The sequence below is a fragment of the Thunnus thynnus genome, chromosome 2, assembly GCF_963924715.1.
Source record: "Thunnus thynnus chromosome 2, fThuThy2.1, whole genome shotgun sequence".
In the NCBI taxonomy this organism is placed as follows: Eukaryota; Metazoa; Chordata; class Actinopteri; order Scombriformes; family Scombridae; genus Thunnus; species Thunnus thynnus.
Window position 1 is genome coordinate 16,300,424 of NC_089518.1, and position 15,374 is coordinate 16,315,797.

The following is a 15,374-nucleotide window of genomic DNA, read 5'->3' on the forward strand; positions in this document are numbered from 1 at the left end:
TTTTGCTCTCAATGGTTACCATATTGCTACTCCAAACTATCTCCTTCCTTTGCATACATTCATACAGGATACCTGTTGGCTTGCTTGACTATCTGTCACCTTTTTCTTTTCCCTAGACGTGGTATTTCACTAAGAATAATGGAATAAGTAGGTAAACACTGTTTGTGTGTTCATAGGCCTACTAACTAGAAAAACTGACATCTTCCATATAGAAAGGAAACTTCATAATGTGTTGGCTGAATTAAAACATAGATTTGTAACTGATTTCAATTGAAGATGACATTTAGTGTTGCAATAGCTGCATCACACACTAGCAAATACTGCTAATAAAATATTCAAGCTGTATATATGTGTGTCTGTATATCTCTGTATATAGGTTTATGCTCCTATTGCAATCAACTGACCTGTGAATACTTATACATACTTAATGTATTCAATCAGATTTAAGATATTTCAGATGAAATATTTCCCCTTTATGCTTAGCTTTATTACAATGTCTAACAACACAATTTAAATTATTTAATTTAAATAATTTTATAATGTAGAGAGGCAATGGAGTCTGTGTGAATTTGAATGGGAGGAGATTAATGCTGGTATACAAATCTTCAAGGTACAGAAGTAGCCGTTATGGAAATCTCCCCAATAATCTATATGGCACTTATATGATTTTCTAATTGAGGGGAAGCAACACTGCAGCAAAGCAAAGATCAACTTCTGCAGTAATCTATCTCATCTGGACTATACTTTCCATTTGAACCATGTCTGGATTAGTTTGCTTAATCAGATGGATACCTGAACGTGATGTAAACGTCTCCAAGAATGTTGATCAGTAGAATATCTGACACCCCAAGTCCCTTAAATATGCATCCACGTTTCCCTCACTTGTGTCCTTTCCTTGCGTCCTAGTCCCTCCCACCGAGGATCCTCTGAAACGTCACGTGAAGCGACGTCCGTTTTTGATGACGGCGGCAGCTGATCACAGCTGGATCAGCTGTCAGTCGGCTTTAACAGCTGGAGCGACTTCTGATGGAGTTTGTGTCTGCACACATGTGCACCGTGCTTATACTAATAAAGACACACAGTTATCACTGCCAGAGCAAGACTGTTTTCTCTCTGCAGCCTGTTACCTGTCCAACAGACACGTTAACCATTTCTCTGGCAGAATGCGTTCATATTATTTATTCATCATTTGCGTCTGTATTTATTGATATTCTGATTGTGAATTCACTCTTTAATAACCCAGAATGTGATCAGAGTGTCTTTTGAACACTGGAAATTATTTATTAGGCTATGTTTCAGGGAAAATGGAAATTATGTAACTCATATCGCTCAGGAATTTCAGCCTCACATGTGACTGAATGGAAATGTAAAATATAAATGTGTTTATAATGTGTTTCTTGCTGACAGACAGACTCTCCCTGACTTTGATTTGATCCATAATAAAAGTTAATGGGGGGGAATAACAGATCACGAAAAGAAAATCTTTCTAATAGATGAAGAAAGTTGTTTACAGTTCTTTTGTTGAACAGACCGACAATCAACACAGTTTTTAACTAGACGGTGAATCAGAAAAGAAATAAAATATAAAACTTGGGAGTGATACATTTGAGTTTATCTGTAATCTGTCTCCACTGATGTTGTGATGTATCAGAGCAGTCTGATCAGCTGCAGGGGCCAATCAATAACTGATATCCAATAAGGGGGCATGTCGGTCGGTAAAAGACATCGGAAGGCTGCTCTAATCCTCGTTCATAGCTCCTCAGAGATACCTCCTCGCCCCTCAGAGCAGAAATAAGAGCTTTTGGGACGGCCTGCAAGATGGCGGACCGGAATGACTTCCGGTTCAAGCAAGGATCAAGGAAAGACCTTGGCTGCGTTTCATTAGAGGTTCAAAATGTTCTCGTCATTCCAGTTCTCTGAAAAACTGAAGTGAACTTGGTGTGCTCGACCCCGTGAAGGCTGAAAGGGCGAGAGATCAACGATGGTCACTCAGCGCTGCATATTACCCACTGTGCATTGCGGTTTCTCGTCATTTAGTATATGACGTCAACGAGCTGCTGATTTACAGTATTTAAAACAGATGTTTTCTGTCCTTATATTGTTATTTTTGGAAAGAATTTGCCCAGTATATTTGTTTAACATTTCGGTTCAGTTTTCATTACCATACAAAGATGTGCTGTTTGGTTTTTATGACGTCTGCAGTTCATAACAAAAACCGCATTATATCATAAATCTTTTTAGAGTCTTTGCAAAATTTCACATTGAATTATGTTGTTGTGCACACCATTTTTACAATATAGTAATGTTAGGCCATGCAATAGCTGAGTGTTTATTTATGTTATTATGGTATTTAAGGGTCAGAAGAAGAGAGAGAGCTCCTCATTAGGTTGAGACTACTGTCCACAAGGACAAGTGCATTCCATTTACATCGCCCGCTCCTCCCCTGCCCACTCTCCCTCTGCTCTTCAAGTGGCCTCCATGTGAAGTATTGAAGTATGCTGTTACGTCATACCAAGGGTTGAGGGTAAGTGAATGAGGGGAAGTGGAGCTCCTGATGAAACGCAGCCCAAATAAGGGACTTGAGATGTTCCCCCAGACTGGTAATTGTGCAATAAAGTGAAGGCCCAAAATGACAGAAATCACAGAAAAGAACATGGTGAGCATCCAGTCAGGAACTGCTGAGAGATTCTGTTAAATAACCAGCATGCTATCAGCCACTGACCACTTTATCTGTTTTTGATGTGTTTGTATTTGAATTCAAACACTGACATAATGAGCAGTCCTTAAAGCTAAGTATCTGATCTCTCTTGTAAGATCAAACTGTCTGGCTACTGGCAGCACAGTAGATATTTTTTTACTAATGAACTGCCACAGGAGGAGTAAAGGAAACATTTGTGTTACTACTGCCACCCATAGACTAGGTGCTGACATAATTTACTCCACATGAGGTATAGTTGTGTCAATATTTAACAGCAGATGGCAGTATTGATATACAGCACATTAAAAAAAACTGATAAAAGCACATCATGACAACAGATTACTTTGTGTTTTTGTGTGTGCGTGTGTGTGCGTGCATGTGTGTGTGTGTGTGTGTGCGTGTGTGTGTGTGCGTGCGTGCGTGCGTGGGTACGTGTGTGTGTGTGTGTGTGACTGGGGGGATAAAGAGTATCAACCCAATATATATATTAACTTAAATTAAACCATAATGGCATCTTACCATCCAAAATATCTCCTTTATAACAAATAGTAAATAGTTAAATAATTATCACTAAGTCGCTAAACTTAACTGCTGAGCCCCATGAATACTATATAAAAATATTACAGGAATTACAATTAAAGGTGTGCAGTAGCTTGAGAGATGAGATAATCATCAAAATGTTAATTGGAGGTGTTTTACATCTCAGCTGGGTGTGGGGGACCTGTGGGTTCTTGTAATGAATATGTCTTAATTGTGGCAGGCTATTTGACATTTGAAAAGTCCGATGATCCCTCTCATTCTTGACACCCATTTGCATTTCCATCTTTAAGGTCAAATGGGTATGAATAATACATTAAGGAGGTTCTTAAGCTCACAGCCAGCCATAACTATCTTCAGAAAGGCACCAGCTGAGTCTTGCTAAGCTCAGTGAATGTTACAGAAACAATCAATTAATATCTCTTTAGGAAACCGTGTGTGAAGCAAACGCTGCATCCTGTTATTAATAAGAATATAAGGTCACAAGTCAATGGAAGATATAGGATCGGTCTTTTCTGATTCATCTTATGTGGTGTTTGAACACGATGATATGAACCCACCAGTGTCTGCCGTTTTTGTTGTGTGAATTTAGACTGGATGATGCTGACGGGTGTGTTTTAGTGCAGGTTGTTTTTTTTAAAGCACTGCACAATGCATAGTGGTAAAATTATAGATTTTTGGGGACTTCTCAAATAGCCACATACAAAACCGTTCTAGGTGCAACAATACCCATGCGATATATCAAAGGGTTAACCTGGAATAAATTCAAGATCAAAGGAATGCCCAAAAAAGAACCTTGGCAAGAGATAGGAAGAATTTAATGAGCAAAATTAACATGTATTAAATCTGACCTCGTGCTTACATGGCAGATGTTGAGTGAAGCAGCAACTAGATACATTATTAGAGATAAACAGTGGCGTATTACATTTACAGTGGAGCATGGCAACTTTAAGATGACACACCTTTTATTGCATTTCAAATACATATTTTGTTTAAAAAGAACAAAAAGCCTACGTTTTAAAATCATACTCACTCATGTGCTATTTAATGCATTTCATCTGAGAGATATTGTTGTAATAATTGTGTTTTAATAGGTTTTGTGCGATTCTCTTCAAAACAACACTCATGTGAGTGAAAAAATAAGTATATTTACCAGAAGAAAAACCTGAAATAACCAGCACATTTCAAGTCATTCTCATCTCTTGGGGATTGAGTTTCATAATAAGGGCACTGTCTTAGGAGAATTGAACATTGCACTAGATGTATGGCCTTGAGGAGACACATTTGCTGGCTGTTTTGACAACTCATTACCTGTAATTTCACTGACGGATTGGTGAAGTGGCTCAGAGTAGGCAGCCGTGGCACAAGAGACTGGTGGTTTGTGCCTGGAATGATGTAAGATAGAACGGCAAACAAGCAAAGTCTTATTATGGCTAATGATTGCTTAAAACTGAGTGGGGAAGACTGACAGTTTGGTCCCTCATCAAGGGGACCAAACAGAAACGCATCAACAGTTCACCTGCTTGCAGTTTTAGAAGCCTGTCTTGAAAATGTAATTCTGTCTTGAGACCTTTGATTCCTTTGATTCTGTCACAAATAATAGACAGTAAATGGGCAATTAATAATATTCTCTCCAAAACTAACTGGGCATTGTGACATCTGGGCTTAAAATCAACTATCACAGATATCAGTCTGTTGATCCAGTGTGCCTGATGATGCTGTCTATTATCTGGAATGTCATTTTTATCAGTGAAATGTATATATTTAATGGCCCAATCAGCTCAAATATTGTTGAAGAGTAACAGCTTTATAGATCTCCCTCTTGGTAAAATCTTGGTTTAGTCTCCAAGTCAGGCGGTGGGGGGACGTCAGTGCGCTCTTCCAGGCCAGTCCCCCTGTTCTGACATAATTGGTCCATCCCTGGCACTACTCCTCATCTCCAAAGCCACCAAAAACTGTAACCTACCTTGTGTATTTTTCACTAATTGAAATGCCTAATGAGGTCCCTGGGGCTCCATCCCATTACCTCTGAGTTAATTAAAGCCTAAGCAGTGTGCCAAAGGGTGAATAAAGATGCAGTAAAAGTGCAAGAGGAACAGGGAACCCGAGCAGGGTTCGGTGTGCTGGGATGGGGCTGACCTGCTTTTTTGTCATTGTTATGGGACGCAATATTCCGAGAAGGAGCAGATGTCTATTATTTTTTTATTTGTATTTATTTTGGGCTTGAAATATTGTTACCCTGGTTCAAGCTCTCATTTTTCCAGTGTGGTTAGCCTAATTCTGATTTATTAAACATTAAACTCCTTGCTACCATCAGCAGATTTTTATGAAGATTAGACTTTTAGAACTGGAGCATAACAGAAGGCTAAAAAAAAAATGACAGGTGTGTTATGGACTTTTATTCAATTTCAGTGTGGGTGTAATAAAATGTTACTGCTCGTTAAAGCTACACTCTGAATACCTAAAAAAGCAGTTATCAACTTGTTATGCACTGTGGTCACTATTATGAGAATATTAATTCAAACCACATTACCTTGTTAACAAAACCTCTTCTTATTAAATGAAAAAAAACACGGTCATGTGAAAAGACAGGAAAGAGACATTTCTTTTAAGAAACAATTTCAAATGTTTATTTAACATGTCAAAGAAGGGGCACACACTCGTGAATTGAAAAGGGGGCTGCAATTATTGGCCAGTACTAGGACTTAAAACTTAATACTAACATTAATCAGGTTTTGGCTAAAAAGAAAATGTGTTTTTGTTCCTTTTTGTTTTTATAAAGAAACTTTATGTACATTGGTTCTTTTATACAAGAGGTTCATTGAATAAATGCATCAAAAAAAGAAACCAGTTCTGCAGTAAACTTTACAAAAAATACATTTCATTGAGAGATGTAGAAAAGGAGACAGTCAAATATTGACCAATAATATTTCTTCCTTTTCATTATTTAGAAAAAAAGTTGTTCTAATACCTATTTTAAAGAAAAGCAATATACAGCACAATAAATGGGAGAAAATTGCCTTTGTGGATTCATTCAGTTGGTTTGGTAACCAAGGAGAGGGGCTGTGACTGGAACAAAGCATGATGGGAGTGAAGGGCTGCCTGATGGAAAGGGGAAGGGGGAGAGAGCATGGAGGGGTGCAGAGAGGTGAAGGGGATTGGCCGGGTGAGGATGGGTGTGGTCGACTGGCTACCTGAAGTACCAATAGGGATGGAGATGGGAGGTTGGGAGGAGGAAGAGGAGGAGGAGGAGGAGGAGGAGGATGTGGATCCAGATGCCTTCCCAGGTATGGAGAAGTGGTGGTGCATGCGTCCCTCCGGTTTGGTGGTGAGCGATAGCGGCTGGGCCTGCTCGGAGTGAGTGGCGGCAGGAGCAGCCGGGGAGGCCAGAGCTGCAGAGGGAGTGGCCGGTGAGTCCAGCATGCTGCCGTGGGACGACGCGGGGCTGTCGCACATCTTCTCCGAGGGCAGGTACTGCACACACTGCTTCTTGCTTCTTATCGAGAAGTCTGGGGGAAACAAAGGCAAAGCGAAGAAGCTGAATTATGGATCTTGTGGCTGACTTCAAAATCTGGTACAAGTCCCTCTACGTTGGTGACAGAAGTGAAAGAGTGATTATTAAAACAGTGACGATGATAGCAATGAAAGTTTTGAAACATGACATGTGCATCAACATAGAAATAGAGAACATCTAAAAACGGAGAGTGAAACGAGATGTTAAATATATTCAAATGGGTATGCATGCATGATGAAAAAAACCCCCCAAAAAAAACAGTTCACTGCACAACAGCAGACATACCTGCCTTTACTAGCACTGAACCTCATAAGCTGCTTGTCGAAGTATAGAACGGGGAAAGAAGTTAGTGCTTAAGTGTTAGTGAAGGAAAGATTGCATGCCAAAAAGTGGGTAAATAAATAAAATAATAAAAAATATAATAAAAGCGTCCCAGGTTGCACTTGTGAAGATCCAGGTTAGTTTCTACAGTTTTTGTCTTACTCTGCTTTGTGAAGAAAAAAAAAACAAATAAAAGTGGTCAGAAACAAAAGGCCCCCTTACCTTCTGGCTTTGAGTCTGGTTTATTCTCTCTCTTCCTCTTTTTCCGCTTTCCCTGCACAGATTAACAATGCGATGTAAAAAATACCCACTGATTTTCATAGTGAAAGTAAACCACCGCAGCAACGCAAGTTTCTAGAAACAACAGTGTTGTGACCACAAGTAACTGCTACAGTCATATAGTGAGAAAGAACGATTATTTTCATGGAAAGGTGACGTTCTGATCATGACGATGTCCTACTCACATAGTTATCTCGTGCTGACCATCCTGGATAGAGCTGGGAGTGGAGTTGCCTCTCTTTTCTGGCCAGCTCATAGTATTTGGCTTGTTCCTCTCTCGACAGGGAATGCCACTGTGAACAAAGACAGAACAGATATCAAAGGATTAGTAAACACATATATAGTAATAAACTCGCATGCGTATGTCTCTCTCTGTGCTACTTACCCGTCTTCCAAGGATCTGGTTAATGGCGGCGCTCTCTTTCAGAGTGCACTCTGCCACTACTTTGGCTCTCATCTCCTTCATATACAGCATGAAAGCATTCAGAGGCTTCTTGATGTGAGGCTTCTTGTCCTCTTCTTTCTTGGGAACGGGTGATTTCCTGCTAATCCGAAACATTGAAAAGTTGCCGTTAATAAACCGTGAATGGTGTGGCGGTACCGGTAAGTTAAGGCAAACAAGGGTAAACATTGTGCAACAAAGAAAAGGGGGATTTGATACTAAAACATGACTATTTTAATTGTTCTTACGCATGCATTGAGGGGCTGATGTTATCACTGCTGGGCTCCTGCTTGATGGCCGGGGAGACGATGGCAGGATGGGGAATGCCAGTCTGGTGGAGGCTGTGCGGCGGTGGAGTCACCATGTGAGGGGAGAAACGGCTGGACACCAAGCTGAAGGCAAAAGGAGGCAACAATTACATTTAATAGTGAACCTCTGTTAAACAAAATTCAGCGAACTTGCTGCACAACCGCCCTGCTTTACCCTTCGTGTGAAATTCACTGTGCTTGCTGTGTCTTGTCTACACTAAACTCATACACACAATGAGTTACATGCTTGCTTTTTGTTCAAATAAAGAGTTTTTCAAAAGCCCCTTTATTCAGCAATGGCTAGAGAAAAGTGGAGTGTGTTGTTACCATGGTGACAGCATGGCCATGACACCTGAAACCACTTTTCTTACCACGTTCCAGACCATGGAGAGTGTTCTGACAGCCGTCCACACAGAACACCTTTACAAAGTGTCTCTCTCAATTTCCAATTGTTAATACAATGGAGCATTGTAACGGACAAAGGGGGAAATTAAGCTCCATGCCCCACTATCACACACTCCAGTTAATGTTAAATTGGAAAATTCCTCTATTTTAAGTCTTTTTAAGTATTTTGCAAGACAATACACAATATGGCCTTGTACTCGCTTGAGTCCAGAGTCACCAGCTGTACCTTATAATACACACAGTATGAACCAACCCAGTATTAATTAACTTATATACAGAGGCTGTTTTAACTTCTTCTCACTGTGAAACAATATAGAATTGGAGTCCAGGTAATATTCACTATCTGACTGAATATAAAGATTTAAGACATGCAGTGTAATGAGATATTTTAGTGATATTTTGCTTCATTTTCAGTTTGTCTTTGAAACACTTAATAATTCATACTGTGTAAACAAGGATGAACCATATCATTCCCATGGTAATAAATCCATACCAACTGTATCTGTAAACATCCCACTTAGTCCCTAATGAATCAGTTTTGCTCCGAGTGATATTAGTAGTTAAGCTCCAAATATACAAAAATAATGCTCCGAGTAACATTAATGTAATAAAATCATATTTATGTTACCTGTTGTGTTGCCATGACATTTTATTCTTAATTCAGAACTGATATTTCATAATCACAAGTTTGTGTTGTCTTACTGAGTCTGATGAATAAAAAATGTCAATTACACTTTGACAATTTATATTTAATCTGAAAATTGTGTGGGTCGGTGCAATATTTGGCATGCAATACATCTGTTGCATTCAATAATGTATACAAATTTGGGAATTCCTGTTTCATTTAGGAATGTGTGAGATATGTTCTGATTGTTGTGAGTCCATCTTTGGCTGCAGCCACACATGCTATTGATCACAGAGACCCTTTTGAATATTTCATTTCTTACTAACACCAGAAGGCTCACTACAAATCTTTCCAATTTTGACAGAGGGTCAGAGAGTTTAGTCTGATGGGACGTGTAGGTTCAGATGAGCTTTGATTTGTCCTAATCGATTCTCAGCCCTTTCATCTCTGCGGTGTGTGTGTGTGTATGTGGGTGTGTGTGTGTGTGTGTGTTGTATAGTGGCTAAGAACATTGACATGACCACAGAAGTTTAGCTGCGAGAGAAAAGACAGGAGAGGAGCGCTGAATGCCAATAACACGTTCAGTCTATTTAAGAAGCTGAACTTGTTAGACCTCACATCCGTTTGTATTCCTGACAACGCTGGCTGTCTGTGATGTGATTATGTTTTGTCAGAAGTGGAAAGTATGTTATTCAATTTTGCTTTATAACCCGTATTTTTGTGACTGAGAGATATCAAACATCCTCCATTCAAAATAAAATGTATGCTATTTCTAAACAATGTGAACAGCTGAGCTTTAAACCTACACACCTGCCCTTTATTTCACCCAGTGTATAAAACACTGGCAAAGAAAGCAAGAGAAATGTGATTACAGAATGTCATAGAAGCAGCAGATATTAAATTTCTCCCTTTGGGATGGTGGGGGTGTTGCTGAACATGATCCACTCACCTGGACATGGATGCATTCATTGCTAGCGCTGGATAGGGGTGACGAAATCCCCCCGGAGGGATGGAGTACATGGGCTGGCCCTGCCTGAGAGACAGAGGGAGACTGAGTGAGAGGAAAGCTCCAGTGTGAGGTGGATCAAACACAGCTGACAGCTAACCCACCAGCACTAATCCTCTACTCATCAACTCAAATCCCCTGCTTGTGGAACAGCACCGTTGCAATTGATTACAAGACCCGTAGCAAAACCCATAAATGTTCATAAATTCCTCCCGGTAAACTGAAATGTTTTAATTTATTATAGCGCCGATATGGTGCACCTGCATTTAGACAGAGGAGCATAAAAACTAGATATTGCTTTCAACAAGTTTTCATGCTTGTCTTTATGCTTCTTGACATGAATCAAAAGTGAAGCTGTGCCTTGCTAAACTTCATCTCAACACAAGACATTGGTCAACAAAGTTAATTAACTAACAACAAGTGTTTTAACTGTCACATCCCAACAACTACAATCACAAAGGTTGTCTTAAAAAAAAAAAGTACCAATGATTAAAGATTGCTGCACAGCACATTTGAGCATCTGAAAATTAATTTTCGCAGGAGAAACACTGTAAAATTTGGATTTACTGCACCAATAACATAACATTAGCATATCTATCCGTTTGGACTGGAAAGTAACTTACTGTGGCATCAGCCAGCCGAGAGGGTGAGCGATTGAACCGACAGCACCAGGAGACAGGGGGTAGTATGGAGAGAGCTCCGATGGGTGAGGTGTCCGAGGAATACCTGCAGGCGCCACAGATAACAGGAGAAACAAGCTTTTTAAAATGCAGCGCATACCTGTACCTGCTGAGGTGACATGGTATTTTCATAAAGGGGAAATCTAATCTGCAAATCTGTAAAATATCTTCCATCGTGTTCACCATACTCTTGATAATCTACACTCAAATCTGTGTTAAATTTGAGCTGGAGCAGTGTGCGGGTTTGTAGTGTCATCCTTCACAGAGCAGAGTTGTGGTCAGCTTGAATTAAATCTGGATTACAATAGTGACTATTTTTAATAAAAATGTGTCTTAACATATCTGTTTCGTTCTCAAACGTCACACACGACCCTGTTAAGCTCAGTAGCAGGAGTGTGTGTGTTGGTTTGTGCCTGTCTCCTTCATTGGTAAGATGAACTGGCTGTGGTGAGTCTGGTGTTTGAGTGTAGTGGTACTCGCCTTAGAGCTCAGTGAAATATGTAATTACAGTTTTGTACAGCCACCTTTCAAATCTACAGGGGGTGTTCGAGTGTCTGAGACAGATTTATCACTTTAAAACACACAGTGTGCAATTAAGTGAATGAATGTCCTTCCATTAGACACTTTACCTGTCTTTGGGTCGAGGATCTCCGGGGAGAGGTGCGATGGCGGCGTGCCGGGGGAGAAATGTTCATTGCTGTAGGTGATGAGTGGCGTCAGTGGGTGGACGTGGTGGGCATGCTGCACCACTGGGACTTTATTGGACTGTTGATACAGAAAAAAAAAGAAGAGAAAAGAAGAGACAAATAGAGTTTATGAGCGGGAGGCAACCACTGAACAGCAAGCATCTGTCAGAAAACATCCAAAACATACATAGTGTAACACATCGGAGCTACTACACTTGGAGAAGAAACAAACATATCACTATTCCGTACCATACACTGTACAGGACTTCTGTTTGTCATTGTTCAAAAGACATGCATTGGAGTAAATAGGCCATCATGTGTGAATGCCCTCCATGGTAAACATCACAGTCTGTGCGTGTGCCTTGTGATGCAATCTGGACCGGCACCAAGGAACACTAAAAAGCCTCGCAGACACATGCCAAGACCATTACGGCCATTTAGTTGAGGAGAGAACTGTTTGTTCAGTCCAACAAGAAAAACAACAGTGCCACCAAGTCCAAAAGTCACACCAGCAGCCCACAAACAAACACAATCAGGCTAAGGTAAACTACATACCCATAAACAACTGGAGACACCATCTCCCACTCAGTCTGACAGCAGCCAGTTGATGGGAGTATGGGAAACAGACACACATTGTGCTGCATATGACCCCTAATGTTACAAAAACACTTCAGAATAACCTAACATACAGAACGTAGGTTGTGAGGAACACAATGTCCAGAGATGAAACTCCCTTTTACTTGAAACACTCAAACGGTTGTTTCAGCTATTTCAACAAAACATCGGAAAAAAAGTGCAGATCGTCGACGAGATCTGACCGGTATTGCGACTACAACGAGGATGATGAAGACAATAATAACAAACAGCGTCTCTACTTTCATTAGGCAGCGCTCAGCCTCGCAGTCATTTCCCCTGGCTGCCTGGCTGAATAGAGCACTTGTTGGCTCAACTTGTCACATGGGAGGGTCAAGGGGTGGGGGGGAGAAAGGAGTCTTGTTCCTCCAGGCTAACCTTTCTTCAATATCCCTCCCCACCCCCTTCTCAACCTCTCGTCTCTCCAACGTGGTCTGCTAGGGAACAAGGTTTGCATTGAGACATTTGTACACTCTCTTGCTTCAAGCTGCTTAGAATTGTTCCAAATCTTAGCCATGCTTTTTTTTCTGCCACTTTTTTTTTTTTTTTTAAGGAAGGTCCAACCTTTTCCTCCTTTTAAATCTTTAGCAAATTGGTTTCTCCCATGTCTAAAGCACGCTTTGATTCTGGTAATGCCAGATGGAGTGAGGAAAATATTTACTGGTGTTAAACATGGCTATATTAAGATCACTTTCCTCTGGACCTTTTTAGTTTCTCCAGACCTGGAGCATATAAGGTCAATGCATGTGATGCGCCAAAAACACAATTTCTCACAACACAGAAAAGGCTTTGATAAAGCTTCAAGGCAGAAATATTGTTGACTTGCAGGGTTGAAATCCCAGGTCCCACATGTCATGTATATTTGAGTTGTACTTTGTTGTTCTACTTCATGTACAATATGCCTGAATTTTCCCTATATTGTGAGGGCTGTTTGAGACCTCTAGACCTGGGTGCCAACACATTTTGGGAAGCAGTTCAGTGAGAATTTGAAATGATGCCTATTAATAATTCATATTCTGGAATACACCAATCGTGTGCTCTAAACATATTTCTAAGTTCGAAGGCACTAGTTTCAACTCTAGGCTGCCTTTCAGTTCAGCAGCACGACAAAATGCGGAGAAAAATTGAGCACACACATGCAAAACTATTCTGACCTGTATCCTACCTGCCAGAGTCTCTCCGTTGGGGATAGAGATGGTTACCTCATCAAGCAAATTCCTCTCTTCCTCATTTTTGAGTTAAATCCATCGAAATCAGACTGATTATTTAAATCAATTTAAATTAATTAAGCCCTCCACGGGGCAGAGAGTATAAAAAGTGGGCATGTAAAATTAAAAAGCTAGACTAATGGCTCAATCATGGCTTAAAACTAAGCACTAACGTATCAATGCCTTCATTCACTCACTTTATGTGTAGAGGTAATATTCCTCCAGCCCATGACAGCTTCATACGCCCCGGTTTCATGATCCACAAGCAAAGTGTAATAAGGAAACCACATAGAACATGAGCCGTGTTTTAAATATAAACAACATCTACGTGACAGGACAGATAAAGAGCAACCTGGAACCAGATGGTATCTGCATCGACAGACAGAAATCATGCTCTTTACATAGACGCGCTTGTTGCAAACAGGTCTGCAGTGGTGCATACCTGCACAGCCAGAAAGTAAAAACACCCAGAACTGGTCTTAGAGTGATTGGGCATAGTAACAGGAAGGTTTAAAAGGAGAAAAAAAAACACAGCGAAAAGTTGCTGAGCCGGTGCAGAGAAAAGATGTCTGTCTCTTAAGAGGTTTTGAAACTAAAAAGGCCGAGGTGGCAGTACCTCGCTTGGCTGTCCAACTTGGAACGGCGCTAAGAAAAGCACAGTCCTTGGTCAATGTGGGTGGAGGGGTGGATTTCATTCAAGCAAACATGTTTTTGGATCCTGCACATCTGAATTGAATTACTAGGCAAACAGCCGATGGGGAAGAGAGCTTAGAACAAACTGAATAACCCCGCAGCTTTGTGTGTCTTTATGCTAGGCGATTCTGGGTGGGAGGCTCAGAGGCCTTTCAAAACTCCAGGAAAGACAGGGTGAAAAGAATGCCTGGCATGCTGAGAAATCCAAGCCTTGTTTGTCAACGCCAACAGGAAGCGGACGCGAGAGGGGACTGGCCGTGTCGTATGTCTTTAAAATCAACCACTCCAAAAACTATGCCATTCATCACAGACAACGTGTGCTTTACGTCTGGTCATTGCCTCTGAAAAGGTCAATGGCGGTAATATTCTAGGTTAGAATAATACAGCGCAGAGCAGCGTCACGTTACTGCGCTCGTCTGCTGGCGGAGTGAAAATCCCCAGTGGTCATTAACTAAATTGAGAGGGCACACAAAATCAGCCCAGCGTACATACGGACACAAACACAGACAAATATGACTGGGATTTAGTCTGGTAACAAATATTTTCTAGTAAATCTGCCGCTAATAAACACTATCTTGTGTATTTTCTCTTTCTCACATATATCTGAGTCTGTTCATATTAGAGTTTAACTGGAATAAAAGCACCGGTTCCTTATTCCATTTCTGAAGAGGATCTTGTCTCTGCAGTGGCCCGGCAGGACTGCAGACCTTAGATCAGTATTCAGTTCAGTCCTCCTAAAGCCTTTGATTTCATGATGGATCCCGGTTGTTCATTGCTTAAATGCAAAATGGGGAAAATCTCCCCGGACTTCCAGTCAAAGGTCTGTTGAAAGAATATGGGTTGAAAGCAATTATACGTATCACTTTAACATTTTTTTTTTTTTTTTTAAAAAGGTGCATCTTTTCCAGTTAGTATCTCTACTTATATTGTCAGAGAGAGATGATGATTGCACTGGACACATGCAGCAAGACAAAAGGCATCTCTGGAATGCTGCTCTCGACCATGCCACTTCAATTCACTTAAACAATTCGGTGACTAAGTGACTTATGACACGCTGACAGGACCAGGTCCCTCGCTGCCTTGATTACTCTGGACGCTAATACAATATTCAAACAAAGATTCTTGTGTCCCTGTCAAGTGAAGATCAGCCCACATTTGAGGAATGAGTGAGCCGTGATCTGATAAGTAAACTGAGGGGGGGAAAACACTCTGGTCAGTTCCACCTCACATTGACAGTACTAGTCAATGTAGTCAGTAATGACAAAGAGAAGAGGCCTTATGGACAAATTAATCCAAGTGACTGAATGACCTCAGTGAGGGAAGTATGCATCCTTGACAT

The 15,374-nt window shown here is 40.7% G+C and overlaps 1 protein-coding gene across 2 annotated transcripts in view; it reads right to left on the minus strand.

Moving 5' to 3' along the window:
- Window positions 1-4,036: 4,036 nt before the first annotated feature.
- The window catches only part of tcf7l1b (transcription factor 7 like 1b), a 34,340-nt gene continuing 23,002 nt past the window's right edge, over window positions 4,037-15,374 (minus strand). The window contains exons 5-12 of one of the 2 annotated variants that reach the window (XM_067606158.1): window positions 11,445-11,580; window positions 10,759-10,861; window positions 10,079-10,162; window positions 8,040-8,183; window positions 7,735-7,891; window positions 7,535-7,642; window positions 7,293-7,344; window positions 4,037-6,744 (exon numbers count right to left, since the gene is read on the minus strand). In XM_067606158.1, coding sequence (XP_067462259.1) covers window positions 6,266-6,744; window positions 7,293-7,344; window positions 7,535-7,642; window positions 7,735-7,891; window positions 8,040-8,183; window positions 10,079-10,162; window positions 10,759-10,861; window positions 11,445-11,580 — 1,263 coding nt within the window. In that variant the 3' untranslated portion in view covers window positions 4,037-6,265. Of the gene's footprint in view, window positions 6,745-7,292; window positions 7,345-7,534; window positions 7,643-7,734; window positions 7,895-8,039; window positions 8,184-10,078; window positions 10,163-10,758; window positions 10,862-11,444; window positions 11,581-15,374 lie in introns of both variants that reach the window. The other variant, XM_067606150.1, reaches the window with a different exon arrangement.